The sequence below is a fragment of the Manis javanica genome, chromosome 7 (assembly GCF_040802235.1).
Source record: "Manis javanica isolate MJ-LG chromosome 7, MJ_LKY, whole genome shotgun sequence".
NCBI classification, from domain to species: domain Eukaryota; kingdom Metazoa; phylum Chordata; class Mammalia; order Pholidota; family Manidae; genus Manis; species Manis javanica.
Genome location: NC_133162.1, coordinates 28,501,930 through 28,525,835, shown reverse-complemented (window position 1 = coordinate 28,525,835; position 23,906 = coordinate 28,501,930). Strand labels below are relative to the sequence as shown.

The following is a 23,906-nucleotide window of genomic DNA, read 5'->3' as shown; positions in this document are numbered from 1 at the left end:
GCGAGATAGCTAGGTCTCGTGATCAAAATACCTTTTTATTCTTAAATGAAAGCCTTAATTTGCTCTGGCCTCCAAAAGGGCTCTAATCCCAGGCCCCCATTTCTTTTCAAGGGATGTCCTCTTCCCGTGGAGCCAGCGTGACCAGAGGCCGCCTCCCAGGGCAGCCTTCCCAGCCCTTCAGCAGCAGTCTGTGGCACAGGGAGGTCTGGGCAGGCAGGGAATGCGCGGCAGAGGACGGCTTTGGTGGTGCTGGTGTGGGGCTGTTTCTTCACTGGATTTTGGTGACTGCCTCATGGATGGAGGTGGCCACATAATCTAGATTTTTGGTGGTTAAGCCACACATGTTGATCCGACCACTTGGCAGCAGATAGATGTGCTTTTCATTGACAAGATACTCAACCTGCTTGGCTGTGGAGAACCGAGAGAGAGAGTAGTAGAAATCCGTTAAACAACAGAGGTCCAGATTCTATGACAATTATAATTTTCCTTCTTTCCCCTAATATGGTGAGGTAAAACAAGAGGAGCTATTTTGTCCAATTGACACGTGAAATACGTGCAACAGACTCTGGAAACTACTCTTACTAGCTAACTTCCTAATAGGTTTAATACAGCTCCTCCTGAAGGGCATTTTAATCTGGGACTACGTCCCAACCAAACCTTACATGCTACGTTCACCAGGACACCCTATCAACTAAAATAACCTCAGATTTAAGAACATTCCATTGACATGAAAAACTGGTTATGAAGTGCTTCCTTATCTCTTCTTTAACCTGTATTTGTTTATCCCTGAGTACCTAGCAGCAACCTCCCTTTGACACTTCATTTTCACAGCACATTGTACAAGGCCCTGTGCATGACAGGTGTGCATGAATAAACAATGTATGCATGAACCGATGGGCTGAGAAACTGCAAAGACCTCTCAGACCTGGCATTCAGTTCTCACTCACACACAGGAGGGCCTTCCCATGTGTCTGCAGAAATGCGCAAGTACGAAATAGGAAAGGACTGCCTCTACTTCCTTTATGCCACAATGTCTAAGGTGTTTTTGCTTTTTACTGCAGAGCCATGAAAGAAGTTTAGCTGATTTCTGCCAAAGAAATTAGCACCCATAAGACACCAACAAGTTGAGGGAATGGGATGATAATAATTAGTATGAACTAAATGTTTGTGTCCATCTAAAATTCATGTTGAAACCCTAACTCCCGAGGAGATGGTATGAGGAGGTGGGGCCTCTGGCAGGTAATGCGGTTGAGATGAGGTTATGAGGGTGGAGACCCCACAAGGGGAATACTGCCCTTATAGACCAGAGAGCTTGTGCACATACGTGCTTGCTCACTCACTCTTTCTCCCCACCACGTGAGGGCATGGCAAGACAGCCATCTGCAAGCTGGAGGGAGGCCACCCCCCACCCCCAACCCTGACCGTGCTGGTACCCTCATCTCAGACTTCCCAGCCTTCATAACTGTGAGAAGTAAACTTGTGTTGTTTACAGTCTATGGTAGTTTGTTTCAGCGGCCCAAGCTAAGATGGTAATAAAATCATACTAGTCAAAGGAGCAAGCGCAATGTGCCAGGCAGTGTTTATATTGTAAGTACTTTCTAGTAATTCAGTTCATCTTGATAATAACCTTATCATCCCCATTTTACAGATGGCACAGATGGAAGCTAAATGACCTTCCCAAGATCAGCAGCTAGCCAGCAGTGGATCTGGGATTTTAAGGCAGGCAGTGTAACTCCCAAGTCTGAGCTCCCAGCCAGGATGCTATGCTGCCTCTGATGGTGGGACACGTGGACCCTGTACCCAGTGCTATCCGTGCGCCCCTCTAAACAAACAAAGCAGTATTAGGCGGGCTTTAACCATGTGAATTACAGTCATCCAAGGAGATGAAGCCGAACCTCCCACACCAGCAGAGCCACAGGCACACCACTGTTGTGAAGCCTGTGCCCCAGGGCAGATGTGGTTATAGGCTCTCACCCTTGTTTTTTAAATAAAAATTAAACGCCCTTACTTTGGTGGGTGAGGGCTACAATATAATTGGAAAGCTAGTAAAAGTTACGGATTCCTTCCCTAGAAAAAGGCCAATGTACAATTTAAAAAATATTTCAGAGGCTTCACAAGTCCTACATCCATGGACTACAGGTTGAAAGCCCATGTTGGGATGGATAAAATGTAATAAGGGAAGTACTATAACATGAGAATTATAGAAACTAGGTGGAGGATATATAGGGTTCACTGTACAATTCCTCCAACTTTTCTGTATGTTTAAAATTTTTCCTAATAAAATGTTGGGAGGAAAATAAAAACCCTGTTTTTAAAACGAGCAAATGGTGCCAAGTGCTAAAAATATAACTTCTGTGTTACAAATACAGGTCTATTCCCACCATTTTTCAGTTCATAATAAAACTAACTTGCTCTGGAGAGTGGGATATTTTATGGGGAGACAACCTCCATCTTGTGAGCTTTCATAATATTACCACCAAACACCATTTCCATTACACTTACTTATGTTAAAAATCATGTAAGGATTTTACTTACTTAAGTGAACTAATTTCCCACTCCAGAATCACTGAGGACACCTATGGCTAATTGAGCTACCCCTTTACTTTCTTGGGTAATCTCATTTTACCCCAAGTATCTCAAGGGGTCTAAACTCTACAATCCTTACCACCTTTCCTGTTTGTATTTTTTTTCCTTTGGCTTTTTCTGAGCCCATTTCATACAGGCCCTCTGATGGCCCTGGTTTACAGTACCTCCTGGTGCCTCTGATGTTCCACTTACTACCCAAGCTAGGCACACATCTGTCCCTAGAACCATCCGACACATGCTCCACCCACATGTAGGTGAGTGGCTACATCTGTACCATGTGACCAGTGGCTTGGCCAGAAAGCACTTAGAAATTCTTACTAAAAAAATGAATATTCTATCCTCAGAAGGGACAGTGAATGACTGATATGCCCTATGGGCTGCTGTCCACTAGACTTTCAACTGGCTTTTAATTTCAGCTACCAATCGATGTTCTTATTTATGAAATGGAGAGATAACTTTGTAACCTCTTTCTGAGGGCAATGCCTGGAGATTAGGAAAGACCTGTTAAGAAATTTGGCTCCTAGATAATCATATATATTTATACCAGGATTAAGGAAAAGCCAAAAGGTACCCAAGCATTTATGAGAGACCATTTACAAATCATGACTCTAAGCTGAAAATCCAGTTACTTTCCAGCCCACAAAAATGAAAAAATCTTCGTTATGGGTCAGCAGGGCAGCCAGACCACAACAGTGCTCTTCTGAGACCCAAGGGGTTTAGGGGTGGGACACACCAGGAAAACCTAACTTGTTCTGGCCCACGGTACTGACTGACCAAGTAGGCGACAGCTAATGGAGCTGCACCCAAGAACACGGACGCAGGGGAGTGCTGTCCAACAGTGAGCGTTCGAGGTGGTGGGGGCCACTTACGGTTCAACCCAGTGAAGCTGAACATTCCAATTTGCTCAGTGATGTGGCTCCAGGTTCCAGGAGTCTTGAGGGCTTCTAATCGTGCCCTGAGTTCAGATCTCATGGTCAGAATCCGGTCAGCCATTGTCTTCACATTACTTGTCCTGAGTGGACAGCAATATAAGTACCAATCCAGACAGGAGAGATGGTACACAAAACCCAGAGGTTGTTAAAAGTCATAGTGTAATCCACAAGCTGAAAATGGGATCATGCCCTGCCTATTAAGTGTGGATGCCTGGATGGGCGGATAGGCAGACCGCAGGGATGGACTTGCTGGGCAGAAGGGAAGGACTACACTTACTGATGGAGTTCAGTGCTAGTCTTGAGCATAGTGGCTGTATAATACCACCCATGTTTAACTCAGACTTCACCTAGGTGCTGATCTCAACAGGACAACATATTTCATTAGGCCTAATTAAGTAGAGATTACAGATTTAGCTACTATATGAAAATTGCACTGTTTCAAAAGATAAAATATATGTGAATTAGAGAAGAATGAAGAAACCCAAAATTGTCACATTAACTCCGAGTTCAATATTCTATCAGGAAATCCTTCCTGTGTTTTCCAGCTTTAAGGGGAGGAAGCCCAGGTGATGGGAGAGCGGGGGAAACTCCCACTCATTGAGTGCCTCCTCCTCTGTTACCCATGCTGTGTTATATATACGTGTTGTACATACATGTGAACAGGGGCCGGCCCGATTTCACAGAAATATCTGAGACTCAAAGAGGTTTAAGTAATTTTGTCCTGCCTCTGCCAAAATTAAAGCAAGAGTTAAATGTAGTGGGACAATTACTGCTCTGCATTCTCACCCCTCATCCAATAGGCTTTGAGCCCCTTACCATTCCTTAAAGAGCTCGGGGTTCGAGAGGGTAGAGGCCACGATTCGCGCTCCCTGAGCAGGAGGATTGGACCAAGTAACTCGCACAATCTTCTCCATCTGGGAAAGGACCCGCAGGACGCTATCAGTTTCTTTTGCAACCACGGTCAGATTCCCCACTCGCTCATCTAAAGAGAGGGAGACAGTTGGCCCTGGCAGCTCTGATGAGGAGGCAGGGTGGCGAGCAGGGCTGTAACTGAGGCCAGCACTCACTGTAGAGCCCAAAGTTTTTGGAGAAGGACTGGGCACAGAAGAGCTCGAATCCTTCAGACACAAAATAGCGAACAGCCCAGGCATCTCTCTCCAGGTCTCCAGATGCAAAGCCCTGATAGGCCGAGTCGAAGAAGGGGAACAGAAACCTCCGCTGCATGGAAGGAAAGTGAGTCAGCGCAGGAAATCCTCCTAGAAACAACCTCAGACACCAGCTTTCCTTCCCCAGCCAGTGCCTAGAAAGAGTTTCTAACACTGCCTGTTTCTCCTATATCTCTTCTTTCTGCATCCAAACACCACTTTACATCTGTTTCTCTGTTCAGCTAAAAACCAATCAACAAATGTAACCATTTCAGTAAACCCCATTTGTCCTAGAATGTCACAATCCCACTTTGCCAACAGGGCTTATTTTTGAGGCCTGCAGGTAATGTCCTATGTTGGAGGATTCTTCCCAGGAATTCCTGGTGGGATCAGCTTGGTCAGCCTGGTGTCCCCAGGGCCTCCTCACACCCCTGAGGCTATTCTACTGGGTACTCAAGACAAAGGAAACAACCTAGTCTCTATTCTTACCACTCCCATCCCCTCAAAGAGCTCTCCACACTGAGCCTGCTCCTCCTACTGGGCTCGCTCTCTGGGTGGACACCACTTCCCTCCCCCCCCCACTGTCCCAGCCAGAGGCCAGGGTGCATCCTCCACTCCACCTCTGCAGCTCACCCCTCCCAGCCAGTCACACCAGGACCTATCACGCCTGATTACTGGGAGCTCTAGAATCCTTTCACATCTGCCACTGCCACCTACCTCCTTCAGGTCACCACCAACTCCTGCCTGGACTGTGGCACTGGCCTCCTAACTGCTCTCCCAGCCTGTCTAACCTTGCCCACATCTGGTCCTCCCTGCCAGGTAGCCGGGGTCACCTGAAGATGGTGTACATCCCATCACCCATGACATCCAGGCCTTTCAGTGGCTCCCTACTGACCTCCGAGGAAGGCCCAACACCTCAGCACAGGGTCCGGCCCCCCTTTACCTCTCTTGCCTCATCACTCACATTTCCCCAGCCCCCTGGGAACCCCAGACCATATGAAGAGTCACTTCCACTTCCTTAAATAGGCCATGACCTCCGTCTTGGGCTTTTGACCATGCTATTCCCTCTGCAGGAACATTCCTTCCCTGCCAGCCCCCACTTGTCCTCATCCTTCAAGTCTCAACATGGCTTTTTCCACCACTACCATCCTCCCAATGCACACACACTCCCTGAGGTCTGGCTTTGAGCCTCCATCTGATGCCATCAATGTGGTTGTCCCAGGGTACCTGGCCATCTGCTCGAATAGGCTGCACACTCTCTGAGGGAGGGAGCATCTCTGCTTTGTTCACTATTGTATCCCCATGATGCCTGGCACATACTAGGTTTTCAGTAAGTATTCTTTGAACATGTTAATGAATAATATATGCATTTTGAGCTAGAAATTCCTATCTAAGAAGTTATCCCAAAGAACAGTTAAAAGGAGTTTTATTACATAATTGTTCACAAGAGCAAGAAACCTGAGATCTAAATGTCCATCAGCTGATTTAATCAATACCTAATGCGATGTATCCACACATAGAAAGCAATGCTACAAAACATTTAGTGACTTGTAAAGGAGTTCAAATAAAAGACAAAGTACATTACAAAACAGTATAGACAAAATGATCCCGTCTTTGTCAAATAGATACATTTACATGTATAACTACATAAAAAAAAAAACAAAGTCTCACATTCTGTAACACAAAATATTTACAGCAATTTCCTTTGAGTAATAGGACTTACAGTTAAAATTTATTTTCTTCTTTGGGCTTTTCTCCATTTTCCAGTTCTTCAGTAAACAGGTCTTGCTTTGGAACACATTAAATAATAATACATACCACTAAGAGCTGCTCTGAAAAGGCAGTTACCTTCATGACAGAGGCGATCTGCTTCCACTGCTCCGGAGTTGGGTCGGTCCCCGTTGGATTGTGTGCACAGGCATGGAGGACAAAGATGGAGAGCTCGGGAGCATTCTGAGGAGAAGGCAGCTATGTCAGCTCTCACACCAGCAGGAATGAGAGGGGACAGAGTCAGTGGCAGTGCATTCACTCCCTACGTGCTTTTTCAGGAACCACCATCTGGCTGGGTAGGCTGTCTCCGACTCTTGAGCTTATCAACTGATCCTAAGACTTCCCTGCCCACCCGACACCACAGAGCTCTGTTTACTTTTCCATCTAATCACCTACCTCCAGATCACTCAGGAAACCCTGGAGGTCGAGTCCTCTCTTTGCTGCATCCCAGTAGTGGTAGGACCGAATGTCTTTAAATCCAGCAGCAGAAAACACACCATTATGATTCTCTGCAAGCAAAGGGGCAAAACGTTAAACGTTTTTACAAACACAAGGAGGCATAACTGAAAAGGACAGTCAGCTTCCAATTATGGGCCCTCTAGGCTCCATGTCTACTGGGCAACATCGAGCCAAGGGGTTAAGATTTAGAAGGATTGTAACTAAGAACACATTCAACCAGTACAGTCATGATAAACTTATGCCCTACTATAGTGGGACTTCCTGTATCAATATTTTATACCTCCTCTGGGAAGTTTCAATATATACTAAAATACAAGTCTACCAGGAGTCTTGGGAATAGGTATTCATTCCTAATCTGAACTTGAGTACCAGGTTTTTCATAACTACCATAACCCACTGTTCAAGCCATTCCCAAATCTCAGTTGATCCAGGGCTGGGTTACATTTTCTGTGAAAGCAGTGACAGTCTGAGGCTAATTCCCCGTGGCATCTCAGTTTCTCCTCTCGCTACAGCTACAGGACTCACCCCAGGTTGGGGAGGATACATAGATGGGAGTGTCCTTATTGTTGGTTCCATTGTACCATCGGGCTAAAAAATCAGCTCCAACTCGCAGTGCACCTGTTCCCCCCAGAGACTGCACACCTCCTACCTGAAAGAGAAGAAGCAAGGTCACTAGTTGTAATGGGGAGTCATTAATCCTTAGAAATATGTTCTAACAAAACAAAGGAGATATGCAAATAATACAAATACTCTCTTTACACTTCCTCTCATTTTAAAAATGATCTCACATGGGCAAGAAAAAAAGTCTTATATTTTACCATTTACAGAATACCTTCAGCACACATTTTTATTTGCTCCTCACATAACCCTATAAATTAAGTTCTAGATCCAACTTTACTCATGAGGAAATGGGCTGAGAGAAGTGGTTTGCCAAAGGAGGCACAGCTGGTGGCAGCAGAGCGGGGCAGAACCCCAGGTCTCCCACCAACTGCAGCCGCCATGCTCTGCTGCTGCCCTACCCACAGGGCTTCGGCTTTACCCTTTCACAATTCTAATCAGGCTTTAGCATCACTCGCTCAGTAGAGAAATGTCCTAAGGTACATGCTGTTTAATATATCCAAAGGATGAAGGAAAACGAAATGATCACATGAGAAAGTCTATCTCAATAAACAGAAGAGCACTAATCAAATAACAGTGGTAACCTCCTGGGAGGAGCCTGGGATACAGGAATCATGGTCAAAGGGACTTCCACCTCACCTATAAGTTGTTTTTTAAAAATAGGAGAATGTATTTATGTATCATTTGTAAAATTTTTAAATAACCTAAAAAATTTATTTAGATGTCTAGGATTTTCAGTAAATAATTCGGCTTTGGCAGGGGGCAGGGAGTACACGAGACTGACACAATCCAGATCACTGTTGAAGCTAGGTGGTGGACACATGGGGGCTTGTTCATTACACTGTTTTATTTCCTTTTGTATATATTTGAAATTTTCCACAATAAAAAAGTAAAAAAAATCTTCCTAAAGAAGAAAAGCTTCCAAAATCTTTTTTAAAAAGAACAGCATAACGCTGATGCTAAAAGATGACAATGGAAAACAAATAGAAAAAAGGGACCAAGCTCTTTGACAAGTATTGATACTAACTTCCCAAATAAGCATTAATGAACAGTATGATCCAAGAGTATATTAAAAGTACCACCTTGATCAAGAGAGTCATCCATGAATGAATGATTATTAAGAGATTTAAAATTTGTCACTCTGCTAGAGAAAACCCAAATGATCTTCCTAACAGATGAGAAAAAGGCAGCCATTCCTGATATAAATGCTCAGTAAAACAGGTAATGGCTATGTCCTGAAAATAACTGGAAAGAAAATATCCATTCAGCCATGATGAGTAAGTCAGCTTCATGATAAACAAAATGAACCATTAGCAGAAATTCCCTTTAAGACAGGGATACCAGTTACCACCACTATTCTTCCCCACTTTTCTATTGGTATTGAGATTGAGCATCTGTGAAAGAACCCTGTCTGAAATGGGAAACAAGCCAAGTGGACGGTCAAGGAGGTGAGGAATTGAACATGGCTGTACACAGCAGAGAGACGCAATGGCGACGGGCTGGGTGGAGCGGCGGGTGCGTGGCGGACTGGGCACACTGACCCCTCTGTTCTTCACAGTGGTCCCTACTGAGCACTGGTCCCTGCCCATTACTTTAAAGGTGTTGCCTTCACATTTTGATCTACCTAAATTCTTTACGGAAATCACTCTCAAGGTGATGTAAACCAAATGTGCACTTATTTATGTGGACTTGTCATCAGTTAATTTGAATTATCAACTTTATTCATTATTTCACATTTTAACCACCTAAGCAATTCTGGAATGCTGATACTTCCTATACAAATGAACAAGGTTTCCCTCGGACATGGTTTTAATTTATCGTGGATATGACACGGGCGTGTGGATATCAATGAAAGCATTCCCAGGCATAGTTCTTTACTTCCTGTGCACAACTTTTAACCTCACCTTTTCTCCCCCAGTCCAGAAAGCAAAGTCATTAATTAAAACAAGTCAGAAAGTCAGTAGACTGGATTTAAAGTGTTTGGAAGAGATAAACCCCCTTTACTAACACAAATGAATCCTTCACATTCATGACATGAATGACGCTTGACATACCAAGTTCTCAAGAAATTATCATTCCCTAAAAATATACTGAACCCCAGATGGCTTCAGTGGATCACAAATTGCTCTAAACTGTATCAACATTAACAGAAACAAATTTGTGGTGAATTAGTCATGTATCAATTTGTTCTGTCAACTAATTTTTGGCAGGCTGCTCTAACACCAAAAAACGTCTTGTATTTGATATGAAGGAAAAATCATAACATCAAACAAAGTAAGTACAGGCTTCAAAATGAGCCCGGCACCTGGAGCTGAATAGGTGAACAGAGGTCTCCAGAGCAGGTGTGAAGACTTGGTGTGAAGGTATGCCAGCAGGGAATCTGTCCTCCTTATATTGATGTAACTCTCCCCCCAATTTAGCCACACTGCCCAAAGGACTCGAGAGCCCTGCAGCACGGAGGATGCTTGTCAAGGAACCCAGCTTGCTGGCGTGATGACAGCACTGGGAGGAGCAGGACTGCTGATGAGCAGCTTGCAGCCAAGGCCAGGATACACTGACCCGGGCACCCCTGCAGTTCACACAGTGCTTGGCCCATGGTTCTAAATAGACATGGGCTGAACCAGGTGAAGAAAAACACTGTTGAAAAGGTAAGGACCACAGAAAAATCCCCAAGTCTCCCAGAGACCATGGTCAAAGCGAGAAACTGGGACATCACATGGCCCCCAAGCCTACCTACCTACAGGGGCTCAGTAATTTCAGAAACTGAAACGTTACCATGCAGGAGATGAAAACTGCACGTTTGGTCTGGATCCTAAGGTCTGAGAACAAGAAGCAGAAAAAGGCAGAGATGAATCAAGAAAATACATCTCAAAATGGTTGATGGACCTGGTAATGTTTAAATTTTGAGAAGAAAAAACTACGGTAAGACCCGATTACTGTTTGTTGGTTTATTCATTCATTCATGCTTCCTCTCCCTCAAGTCTGGACTGAAATGCATTTCTATTTCTATTTCATGACCGCCCTATTTAAAACTGTATCCACCCTCACTCCCAACCTCAGCACTTTACTATGCCTTCCCCTGCTCTGTTTTTATAGCAACTATCACCTTTTACTATACTACATCATGTTCTTAATTACTGTATTTACAGTGGGTCTCTTGCCACAAAACTGTAAGCCAGGGAAATCTTGGGTGTTTTCCTCACCACTGTGTCCACATCTGGAACTGGGCCCATGCCTAGTGGTGAGCACTCATCTGCTGCCTGAATGAATGAGTGAATTCATACACGCGAGAATCTCTGAGGTCTCAAGCTAGGACCTTAATGCTGAAAATTTACGAGGTAAATTAATCAGCCATCATCCCTGACCTGGGGGGAAGCTACGGTCTTATGGGAGAGGCAGACTTGTAAATTACAGGGCACAGTAAGCCCAGGAAACCCAAGCTGTGGACAAATCCTGTGCTAGCCCAGAGGACTCAAACAACTAGCAGGATTCAGCATGCAAGTGACCCTTGATTGGGCCCTGAAGAAATTAGAGGTAGGGATGGGGGATTTAGAGACGTGAAGGGGGGCATTCCAAGCAGAGGGAACAGCTGAGGCAAAGGCTCTAAGTCATGATGGGGCCTGGTGGTCTACAACACAGCAGACTCTTAGAATGGCAGAACCTCACGGGAGATGGAACGGGGGTGTCAGAAACTGTAAGAACAGAGGCCCTCTCAACTGACCAGTGATGGAGACCTAACTGCACCCTTTACTGCGCCCCCTCTCAGCATGAAGCAGTTACAGCAGTCGTCACCAGCTTTCCCTAGCAGCAGCTAGGGTCTCCATCTGTAGAGGGGAGAATGAGACAGGACCATGAGCTTAGACAGTGTAGGGTAAGGGCCTCCAGAAAAAACAAAGCAAGATAATCCATTGTAAGATTTGCTTTGGCCTGCTGGGGGGCCCAGCTTATTTTTGTGACCTTACCCAGGTGCTGCTTTTCTTCCTGCAGTCCTAATTAAGTGATTTGCAACCTGGGCAATTTAATAAGCAAGCGCAAAACAACATAGTAAAAACAGGAAGGATTCCATCTTGAAGATAACATACACTTTAACAAACAGACAATAACTCAGCCCACCTTGGAAGCAAAGCAGGCAGTCTTGAGTGATATGCTCCCAGACCGGGAAGTGTCTGTCCTGGGAGGAAATCGGAGCAGTACATTTCTTGTAAGTTACCTGGAAGACTAATATGAAACTTTATGTCTCTTCAAAGATAAATATTTTGGGACCACTTAGCAGGTGTACATCCCTAGCCCTTTGTCTCTCAACCACCTATAAAACCCTTAGACAATGCGCCACCCTGGGACTCTCTTGTCCCCTCCCTGTGAGCCAGGAGCTCTGTCCTCTCACTTTCTCTCTAAATAAAAGCCTCTGCCTTGCTCTCCTAAAAAAAAAAAGAAACTGGAAGAACAGCATGAAGGCTGGCTACAAAATATGCAGCATGCCCAGTTCAAAGTCTACATTTCACCCTGTAGATAATGGAGGAACTAGTACATGTGTATGAAAGGAGGAGCAGGTGACACAATTAGCCTTTTTATGCTATGCAAGATCATTCTAGCTGCACTGTGCAGAATGTACTAGAATGGGGAAGATGTAACTTCACCCTCGGAGGCAAGAGGGTATTACAATAATCCAGATGAGATAATGGTGGGCTGAACTAAGAGAGTAACCCAGGGATGGAGAAGGCCTCCAGGGAAAGAAGAAAGGCTCAGAGCTCAGTTATCAACCAGTACCCAGGGTGATAAAGATACCAAGACAGTATCCTAAACTATTCCACAAACACCCAAAAAGTCTTCAAATACTTACAGTCTACCATGAGCACTGCCATTTAAATTTGTTCAATGATCAAAAACATAACACAGGATAAATTAGACTAAGAGGGAAGGCTATGTTCCACAAGCAACAGCCCAAGTCCTACAGAATAAAGCAATTACAATAGGGAGCACTGGACAAAGGAGCCCACAACTGCCCAACTCAGTTACTAAGTGTATAAGAAATGTACAGTCTTGGAGGAAGGAGCTCCCCAACACAGAATCTCTGTTGTCATTGGTCAACAATAGAATTCCAAATAGATTATCAATAGTGTCTCAGGAGATAATCACCAGCTGCGGAAGTTCTTCACTTTCAGACGTCATGAGGACTCTCCTCTCCCTCTGTGCAAACACTGGGTTTGCAGAGCAACTTCCTGAGGCTGCCCATAACCACTAAACTCTTGTCTTTTCTACCCATATTCCCTGGGTTCCTTGAGGCAAGTAAGTCACAGTCTCTTCATACCAATCCAGACAAAAGCCTAAGAGAGTTCATTACTTGAATCAATGACCTGAGCTCCAAGAGCTCCACACAGAGCCTCCTGATACACACAGGACTGCACCTGTGAGCAACCTTCATTTTACCCGCCATTCTGCTTAGCAGGGCAGCTGGGGAATAGCACATAGGGAACAAATCAATGACTCCAAGATGTGATCCCTTCCACGCATAAAGACTACACTACCACACTGGCCCAGGGGAGTGATAAAGCCAGATGGTTTAAATGTCACAATACCTAACTGGACTATTGCAAAAACCTGGGCTCTTTCCCTGCCAACTCATCCAGGCAGGTCTACCTTCTACAAACACTTTTATTGAGTAACTCCTCTGCGTAAACCTTCAGGTGGCTTCCCCTGCTCTGGCTGCCAAAACCAACCTACAAAAGTCCAATGTTCCCAGCTCTGATCAGGAAGGTCTCTTCACAACCTAAACCTGTGTACCTCCTACCTCTGCCCCTGGACTCATACCACTCCAGACAAACACTCCTCCTTCTTCCTTCCTCTGTACTTTGTGGTTCTCATCTGTGGCTGTACTTTGGAATCACGTGGAGAACCATTAAAAATATGCCCATGGGGGAAAGGGAATTGATAGGGAGAGGGAGTGCAAGGTCAAGGAAGGGTGGGACCCTCCAAAATTCTAATTTAACTCACGTGGTAGGGGGTCTAGTCATCAGTAGGGTTTGAAAACTCCCCAGATGGTATTAATGTATAGCCAGAGTTGAAACCAGTGTCCTGGTCTCATTTCCCACAGTTCAGCTCAAGTCCCAATTCCAGCCCTTCCCAGTCTCCCTCTGCTCCCAATTCCTACAACATTGAGACTCTCTACTATACCACTTCCTGCCACATAGAGCCTATCTCACTGTGTCTACTTCCAAATGTGTCCTTCCTCCGTGTGTCTCTATTTATACAGAGATTATATACCAGGAAGTACTAGAACAGAGAAGCTGAGATCAAGACTAGAAAAATTAAAGAATATTAGAATTTTCAGGAACTTCAGAGAGTATCTAGGCTAGTGACTTGTGAACTATAGGGGGCCACAGATTCCCTCTGAAAGTCTGATAAAACTATGAGCCTTCTCCCCCAAAATACACATACATGGAATTCTGCATAAAATTTCAGGAGGTTCAGAGGCCCCTTAAATGATCCATTATGCAAGTACTGCTTATGGGACCATGAACCACAAACGGTTGCTAAAACATGGATGAGTTTCAGGGACAAGATGGGTAAATGACTTGCCTATGGTCAAAAGTAGTGGCAGACCTGGGGTTAGACCCTGATCCCTTGATCATTCCATTAAATTCCTTCAGCTTGCCAGTTCCACTCTGACAGCTTAAAACCCAGAAGCTGAAATCTGATCACCTACTGAACAAAACTGAACAATCGAAGAAGCCATACTCTGTGTATGGCCACATTATTCACACCATCAGGCTCCTGAGGTCAGGCTACTTAAACCCTTTTTCATTGAGAGTTCAACAGACACAACATCTAATACTTTAAAACAAATGGAATTTTCAGCCTCTTTTGACCTTCACAGTTTATAAAGAGAAAATATGTCTTCAACCAACACTCACCCGCTTCTCCTTGAGAGCTGGGCTGTCATCCCCCAGGGCAAGGCGGGAAGCACAGGTCCGGAACTCTGCTAGGCCCAGGATTGGCAGATACTCATGGTTTAGGCTACTGTCATTAGCAATCTTCTGCTCCACCTTCCTCACGACTGGCAAAACCCAGGGCTGGCAATCATCTGTGCGATACGCTGGAGCATGGGAAAGAGCCACAAAATGCAGGAGTCTTAGGCTTCATCCAAGTAAGGGCTGCAACTGTGAATAGGGAGAGATCTAGCACTTGCAAGTCAAAATAGAACAATGAGAAAATTAAAGTTCATTCATTACTGACTGCCTGCTTTGGGCCAGGCAGTGGGTTAGGTGCTGGACAAGCAGAAAGACAGACTCGGTTCCTGTCCTTATGAAAATTAGAGCTCTTAAATATGTGACCTCCAAAAAGTAGAAGGCTGAAATAAAACTGTGACATCACAGAGCCTGAACCAGATGAAGAAACTAAAAACATCTTACAAACATTGCCAATATTACTAGTGCATGGAGGCCCTGCCATCTTCCATCAGCACCTCCCCCAAGAGATTTCCAGAAAAGGGCTCGGTGTTGTTTCAGATGAATGCTGCCCCTTCAACACAAACATGGAGAGGAAAGGGGGTAGAATTCCCCCCACCCACAACCTTGTCTATTCGCACAGAAATGGGAGAAATGGTGAACAAATGTCCTGCGACTGAAGATTCCAACAACTGGTTACACAATCACCCAACAACCCACTGAAACACATCTTTGCCCTGTTTGTACGTCAGCCAGGTTTTTACCATTTCCACTGTTCTTTTGCATCATCTGCTTCACACTTATATTGACCTAAACTTATGTATTTCATAATATTTAATCTTGCCTACAGCAATTTTCTAAACATTTCTTCTATGTGAAAAGTATTTTTAGACCATTTTGAGTTACCCTTATACTGATTTTTTTTTCTTTTCCTAAACTACCCTATGATTATTGTGGGATGGTAGCTTCAGAGGGCAGCTGCTTTGGCTTGTACCCAAGGCCAATGACTGCTCTGAACAGGATTACTGACAAGGGGACATTTGATTCTGCTAGAATGTTTAGGTCTCCAACAAGCCTGTATTTTTGCAAGTGATTTTGAAACAGACAATTTTTGAGTAATTCTGATTAAGTTTTATCTTGCTGATTTTTGCCCAACCTTAATCCCTGACATTAAAACAAAGCACAACACTTTTTAGGGTGGTTGATACTGTTTATTGAACAACACATGTTGATTGCAGAAAATTTTTAAAAGCCTGAAAAGTAAATGATAAACACTATGATTAACATATAATCCCAGCACTCACAGATAAGGAGTATAAAAATTTTGATGTACAAACTTCTAAACTTTATTTTACATGAGTACATTCTTTTATAAAATATGCATCAATGTATATAGAATTTTCAACATGCTTTTTTCCACTTATTAAATATATATTATGAATATCTTTCACTGTCATTAACTATTCTTCTAATAGGTGATATATTCACATGCCCCATCCCATCCTTATCCTCCAGCTACCTAGTTCCAAATACTCTCCCTCCATAAGAAACTGTTCTTAATTTCTTTGTGTATCCTTTCAGAATTTCCCTACACATATACAAATACAGCGTTTTTCTATTTTCCTCCTTTTACACAAAAGGTAACATACGGCCTACTATCCAATGTTCTACTTTGACCTTGCTATATCATTTACTTTCCCCTGCCTTTTTCCACTTGAAAAATCTTTTTATATCTGTGCATAGTGTCTTTGTCCTTCTTATAGCTACATAACTGATGAATGTACCATAATTTGTTTTGCCAGTCTCCTGATAGACATTTCAGTTGTTTCCAATCTTTGGCTATTATAAAACAGTACTTCGGTTAACAACCTTATACATATATCATCTTACATGTAAGCAAATCTATCAGTAGGATGCAAGGCTGAAAACAGAAAAATGGTCTTAGAAGTATGTGCATTTGTAGTTTTGAACAGATAGAGCCAAATGGACCTCCATAGGAACTTAACAGTTTACATTCCTACCATCAATGTATGTGTGTCTGCTTCCTTACAGCCTTACTCACTGGGTGACTTTACGTCAAAATGAGTGTGTAAATGGTATCTCAGGGTGGTTTTAATTTGTATTTCCCTTATTATGAATGCAACTAGGCACTCTTCATATATGAGCCACTTACAACATGACTTTAGTGGCTATACAATATTCCTTCCTTTGTAAAATTCATTAACTGTGTTGCTTTTGATTATTTGCTGTTATAAATAGTGTGATGAATATTATATCTTTACACATTCAGTGTTTCCTTAGGAAAAATTTGTGGAGGCAAAGTTAGTAGGTCAAAAGTGATACAACAAATAAGACTTTGTAAGATCATTTTGATTTTGTGTTTGTCTTCCATCAACTAACTCTTCCCTCCAGGCATATGTCATCAGCAAATCCAAAAAGCACATCAGGCTGGTAATAACACTGTGGACAGAGCTCCAGACCAGCATAGCTATTAACCAACTAGTTTTCTACTGGTAGGTGATGTAACTCACACTCCTGCCATACTACTCACGTTATACCGTGGTCCACCAAATTCCCTCTCAACAAGTTCAAAAGCCTATTTTATCAGTGGGATTTGGTCTGGTTACTAAAAGGGATATCAAAATAACTACTTCCAAGCAAGAGTTGTCCCTGAAGCAGATCAACCTATCAATGATCACAATGCTATTACCTACCATTGTTCAAAATATTCTTAGAATTCTTTTCAAAGTATTTTTAGAGGTGACATCATTATTTTGAATATCCTCAATGATACCCAATCTTTGTCCTTTGAAAGTAAATTTAATTTCTGGAAACAGTAGCTGCATAATATCTAGCTAAGTAGGTGGGTGAATAAATTATATAATGGAGAATAATTATAAAGGTCTCTTCATGGGTCTAACATGCCTTGAAGGCTATTTCAAGAGGGTTTCCAGAAATGTTTGCACTATAGTGAGATGTATGGACTACATTACAGAGGATATTATTTACAAAGGTGTGGGCATTCATAGAAAAACCAGTTCTATTATGCTTCACATCTGTTTGGATGCCATAAATATATTTATACTATATATATAATGATGTCATTTGTAAAGCATGTATTAAAAATAAACTGAAAGATTCTATAGCATCTTACTATGCTGATGGACAGTGACTATAATGGCATATGTTGGGGGGACTTGGTGATGGGGGGAGTCTAGTAAACATAACATTCCTCATTTAATTGTAGATTGATGATACCAAAATATATAAATAAACTATGAAAGATTAAAAAATCACAATACTGCTGTTTTTACCAGTAACATATATACTTTGTGGAACTGTAAAAACATCCTGTAATATGGCTGGAGGCAGGGAGGCATTGTATCCATATTGTGACAAAAGAGATTATCCATTATACCTCCCCTCCCTTCTTCACTGCCCAGTTTCTGCCAGGTTCGCTTCCATATTTACTTTCAACGCCTCACCTAACTACCCTAATGAAAGAGAACTGCAGATTACTCTTGGGAGATTGGAGCAGTGAGATCCAGCACTATCAATAACCACTATTCCTGACCTGGGAGATTTTTATTCCTGTTTATTGGACCCATTTGCTTCTCATTCATTCCTTCATTCACTCATTCACTTAACAAGGACATACTGAATCTCCCATGAACTGGCCAGAAACAGCTACACACAGCACAGAGCCCTTAAGTCTCCTGTGACGGTCAGGGAAGGTTTTACAGAGGATTCAGTATGAAAGAAGGACAAGAGTTTAAAAGGTAGACAAGGAAAGAAGGGCATTCCAGTGCAGGGGGAAGTCTTCTCTTCTACCCTTCCAGGTTCTTTGGCTGATCTAATAATTAAATTGACCTAAGACAGATTAACAGGCAAAAAACAAGTTTGTAACATGCGTACCTCCTGTATACATGAGAGAGACCCAGGAAAACAGTAACTCCTGAAATGGTCAAAGCCACCACTTTAAATATCATCTTCAGGTAAAGACAAAAGATGTTGGGGGTGGGGAGTCAGTTAAGGGAAATCACCAGGAAAAGTACAATAAACAGAGGAAGGCTGTTCTGTAGATTGAAGTCCCTGATACATTTCTAGAGAATTAGTCATCTCCCTCTTCCTGGTACAACACAGAAATATTCCTTATAAATGTAAATATTCCTTTAAAAGGGGTAACTTCTACTTGGTATTCAAAGCTCCTCCTGTGTTTGTAGGTTCTTAAAAATAACCAGCTTAGAGACATATTTTGGGGTAGTATATTTTGTTCCCTTTCACCAGAGGGAAGAAGGAGAGTTGAGGTTTTTCGAAGACCTACTTGTCCATGGCTGAGAATAGGATCCATGGAGGAAGAGCAAGGAGTGGCTCAGAGTCCTGAAGAGTCTTCTAAAGAACTCCTTTCAATAGGGTAACCACTGAAAGCAATTAAGCACAGGAGTGACATGGACAACTGTATGTTTTAAGAAGATCATTTGAGTACACGATGACAAAGAAACTAGAGAGGGGGGACAGAGGCAGACAGTTAAGTCAGGAGGCCACTGTAATAATCCAGAAAGGAAATAATGAGTCTTGAACTAAGGTGACACAGCAGGGATAAAGAAAAGGGGAGATAATTCAAAACAGATTTCTGAAGTAGAAAAGACAGAAGGTAATCGCCAAATAAATAGATGTGGGACTGAGGAAAGGGTCACTGATGACTCATAAGTCTCTGGTCTGGATAAAGACTGGTGCAGGGGTAGGTGGAGGGTGGGTGTGGGGAGTGATGTTGACCACAATAGAACACATAAATGGAAGAAAAAAGAAAAGACTGAGGGGAAGGTGGAAATGATTAGTTGTGTTTTAAACATGCTGAATTTGAGGTGGTTGTAGAATGTGTCCAGCAAACTACCAAGTATGAGTTTGGCATTCAGGGAAGATGTCCAGGGATAGACTTCATAAATAGACACATCAGCAGGAGCTGAAGTCATAGTAATAACAAGGGCTTCCTGAGTAGTTAGCATATACAAGGCACTGTGCTAAATACTTGTTTTTAAACTCTCATTTAATTCTTATAACAATTCACAAAATAGACATTATGATCCCTATTTCACAGATCTGGAAACTGAGGCTAGAAAAGTTGAATTTTGCCCACGATCACAAAGACTGTCATACTATTAAGTTCATGGATCCCTGTGGTTTTTCTTAAGAGCAAGAGATGTCTAGGGAAAGCCTGAAACAAGCAGGCCCCAGAGGACCTGCTCCCCAGCTCCATGCACCACTGCCCTTCTCCCTGGGTACAAGCTCTTTTGGAGGAGTCACACAGGTTTCAGGTGAGCCCAGCAGCCTTGTTTTCCAGAAGAACAGAACAGAACATAGAGAATTAGATAATCACACCATCACCCTCCTTCTCCTCCTAGGATCTCCACTTCCTTCACCCACCCCACCCAAGACTGCATGCAGGTCTGCCTCTTACGGCTCAGGGAGTACTCAGAAAACCTGATACAGCATCTATCCAACAATTTTATTTGAAGATGCTAGGAACCCACATTAAAAACAACAACACATATTAAAGTAACTGCAGTTTATCTGGAACAAAAGAAAGTTTACATGATAAACGGACTGGAGTCTATGAAGGAATGTCTTGCTTCAGGCTGCATTAGGCTGGACCCATGTCTCCCAGCCCCTAAAGCCACTTGTCTGAAACTTTGAGAAGCACTGAAACTCAGAGTGTCATACTTAGTAGTCAAAAATATGATACTCTGCTCTGCCTAACCATAAGGAAATTATGTAAATAGAGAAAGAAAAAGATTCCTGAGGAAACCATGTGCAAGTAGGAACTGGCTGAGAATATGAACATGGACACATATTTCTCCATTTGTTTATACCTTCACTAGACTCTCCTTATACAGTAACATTACATGTTACTTGACCTTGCAAGGATCATTAACCTGGTCTTATCTTTTGTCCTCTTCCCTAAAGCAGGTTATAGAATCAGGGGAGATACTGATTGGTAGCATCTATGTTGCACAGGTGACACCAGATGTGGAGTCAACATGAACCACGCCAAGCCCTTCCGGGGCCCCAGGAAGATGGGATCGGTGCATAACTCTGAGAAGTTTCAAGGCCCTTCCAGTTTCTGCACTAGCCCACATATTCCTTCACCATTAGTCTGTTCCTCAGCCCAAGTGGGCAAGGCTGATTTGGGAAGGATGCTCCGACTTCTCATTGGGCTGCCCTTCCTATAATAAAGCTTTCTCTGCTTCAAACCCAGTGACTCAGATATTGGCTTACTGTGCACACTGTGGGTAAAATTTTAATTATTTCAGGCATATCTCGCCTGGCTTTAGTACATCTGCATATAAACAGGCATTCAGAGGTCTAAAGAAGTATGGCTTTAGTGCATTTGCATCATTCCTCAGTGGTAGAGAGAAGTTCATTTCCATATCAATGGGTAATTACCTGGGCAACAGAGGGCTTATCAGTATCAAAGAGGGGATGGGGGAAGGCTGGTTTTGCTTCTTCCTGAGCAGAGGAGAAAGACGATCCTGGACTACAGTTTGTAAGCAATAAACAGGTTTTAAACTTTATTTCTCCCTTTGACTGATGTCGGTTTTTAGAGGTATTTTGCCCCAGGATTTCCTCTCCCCAGACTTACATACACAAATCCAGATTTGGGAGTTTAATAACAGTTATAGTGGCAGTTTATTCTAAACATGTTCAACATCACCAGAAATAAAACTGGATAACCTCCATTGGGCTTTATCTTAACTTGGGGAAAAAAAAGTATCTTCCCCAAAGTCAGTGATTAATTGTATTTCCTTCACAAAGGATATACTTTGGGATGCATATAAATAAAGTTAGGACATACAAAAGCTAGAAAGGGACATCTTATGCTACTCTAATTAGGCCCTTATCTGAGCACCTGCCATCCACAAAAAGACAGGTCACCGTGATCATCAAATATAAAAATAACATTTATATAATACTTTTCATTTACATATCACATTTCACACATAATAATTCATTTAATCCTTGATCAACCAAGGAGGTCAGTAACATTATTATTCTATGCTACAGTCATGGCATGTAATGTGCTAGTGAATCTTGGAGTAGAATTCTACACAGAGGCCATTCTGCCCTGGTGCCTCGTTTAAAACACCGAGTCCTGGGATGTTACCTAGCCCACCCAAGGTCACCCAGCTGAACCGCAGGATTGGGCCTGTACCCAGATCTCCCGGCTCTTCCCACTACAGTGTACTTGCTGCCTCAGGACCACCTGAAGGTACCCAAAATAGAGGGGAGGGCAGAGACCCCAGACCTAAGAGACCTCGCCTGGAATCCTGGCTTCACCACTGAGGGCTATATGACCTGGGACAAACTGCTTCATCAATCCAAGCTTCCGTTTCCTTACTTCTAAAACAGGAATAATAATAAACAACCCCCCAGAGTTGGTGCAAGTATTAAATGAGATTAAATACATAAGTTATTTGCTCAGAGTATGAGGTTGGAGTTTCTAGGTTCCTGGAAAACATGACAAAGGCACTATTACAGTTGGGGTGACCATCTGAGCTGCAGACTGTGCTTCTGGCCCATCACTTCTGGCCGAGGCTGGCAGGGTGTTTAGTCTCTGCATGAGCAGTTAATTTCTAAACCAATGTCAGAAATTCTTTCATTTTGCAGTTCTTAAGCAGAAAATGTCTGTTCAACACCGTTTAGAAATGCCAAAACAATAGTAATAGCTAATACTTACCTAACTCCTACTTATGTGCCAGACACTGTTCTAAGCACCTTAAATGTATTTAATCCTCACAAAAACCCTGTAAGATAGTTCAAAGGTAAAAAAGTCAGTAAATCTGACATTTTAAAAAGAGGTATTTAGGTCAACATCAGAATTAGCTCTTCAGTACATATTTGGTCCTAAAGAAATACTTGGAGGTTTTGGATGAGAATTAAATAAAAAGAAAAAAAGAAAACAGAAAAAAAAGAATTAAATTAAGAGTATGAATGGTGCCCATTCCAATTCAATTCAAGGCAATCTTTCAATCTTCCACTCTGCTGCCTGCTTAAAACATCATTTTCCCTCCATGGGTCCAACTACGTTAATACTGACTTTTTTTTTAATGCCTTATTATGGAAAATTTCAAACATATATAGAGGTTGCAAGAATAATATACTAGATGTCCATGTACCCATTACTCAGCTTCAAAAAACTATACTTTTTAATGACTTTTTTTTCATCCCTCCCCATAGTCCTTGGTGAAGACTTTCTTTAACAGGTACTGTGTACAGACACAGTCACTGTAGGAAACCTCCTCCTCACCACCCTCTACTAAAAAACAGTTCAATATTCAAATGTCTAGTCTTTTTATTCTAAGTCTGTTCCCCAACATAGGACATCAGCCTACTCATTTTCTTCTTCCTGGCTGATATTTGCATGTGGTTGAGTAAGTGTCCGTGGGCTTCAAACATTCTAACAAATTCACCAGAGATTAGAGTTAAAGAAATTTCAGAGGTACTCCAGTCAAAATCTTTTTCTTGGCAGAAGGGGAAACTGAGACCCATGTTCTGACCTGTCCAAGGTCCAAAAAATACAAGAAATGAAGACTAGGACATGTGGGAAGTGAGCTTCTACAGTCCACACACTTTCCACTAATCCTACCCATTAGCACCACATCTCTGAGGGCCACAACATTCTTTCCAGATCTCCCCAGGCAGCATTAATCTGTCTCAGATACATTTTCGGTCTCTATCACTTAACACCTCCTGATTTTAAATTCCTTGAGGCCAAAACCAAAACCAAACCTCAATCTTCCCAGACCAGAGCTCCCTAGGGGACTTCAGGTTAGCTCTCCTTTATCCATTCTCCAGCAAAAAGGACTCCAAGCCTATCAAGGCTTCCTATTTTCCTCCCTCTCCTTACAATCTCTGGCCGCCACGTTGCTTGAGGCAAAAGGATGGGGTATAAACACAGAATGGGAAATCAGAAAAACTGAGTTTGTGTCCTGGCGGGTAGGTCTGTTCTCTGAGACCTTGAACACATCTCCCTTTTCCAGGGACTCCTTTTGCCCATCTGTAAAATGGGCAGGCTGAACTAACCTCGTGGATCATGTCTCCTCTCCCGGCTCCCCTTTCCCGCCAGCGCTAAGCTGGGCCTCGGCCTCTCGCACAGTCCCCGCAGCCCGGGTTGGGTCCGCCCCACTCCCCAGGCTGCATCTTTACCTCCCACTCCCAGGTTGACCTTGCGCGGATCCGGATCCTCCCTGAAGTCTGCAGTGAGCTTAAAGACAAGGACCGGCTGGGCCTGCGGAACCTCGGCAAAGACTGACGGAGGCGCCATAGCGAGAGAGCACAAATCGGCTGGCAGCTTCCAACCTGTCCCCCGAGCCGGCCGGTCCCGTGTCACCGTGGCTGCTGGAGGAGACTCTCACCTTCACTAAGCCTGCAGGGGCGGGCCCGCGGCCACCAAT

The 23,906-nt window shown here is 43.1% G+C and overlaps 1 protein-coding gene across 1 annotated transcript; it reads right to left on the bottom strand.

Annotated features, from left to right (window-relative positions):
- Window positions 1-16: 16 nt before the first annotated feature.
- GOT1 (glutamic-oxaloacetic transaminase 1) lies at window positions 17-23,882 on the bottom strand. The gene is made up of 9 exons (XM_017681266.3): window positions 23,659-23,882; window positions 14,422-14,603; window positions 7,418-7,541; window positions 6,830-6,942; window positions 6,512-6,616; window positions 4,586-4,736; window positions 4,335-4,500; window positions 3,456-3,598; window positions 17-408 (listed from the first exon to the last, which is right to left on the bottom strand). Exons 1-9 carry the CDS (start codon window positions 23,774-23,776, stop codon window positions 269-271), a joined length of 1,242 nt encoding a protein of 413 aa, XP_017536755.1. The 5' UTR covers window positions 23,777-23,882; the 3' UTR covers window positions 17-268.
- Between the last annotated feature and the right edge of the window lie 24 nt (window positions 23,883-23,906).

What these genes read in the sequence shown, in the direction of transcription:
- GOT1 (XM_017681266.3), bottom strand. Translation starts at nt 23,776, where the DNA reads ATGGCGCCTCCGTCAGTCTTTGCCGAGGTTCCGCAGGCCCAGCCGGTC. An exon ending in CAGCTCTCAAGGAGAAGCGG is followed by an intron (nt 7,542 to 14,421) that starts GTGAGTGTTGGT and finishes CTTCTCTTTCAG; the next exon opens with GTAGGAGGTGTGCAGTCTCT. An exon ending in CAAAAACTTTGGGCTCTACA is followed by an intron (nt 4,501 to 4,585) that starts GTGAGTGCTGGC and finishes CCCTCTCTTTAG; the next exon opens with ATGAGCGAGTGGGGAATCTG.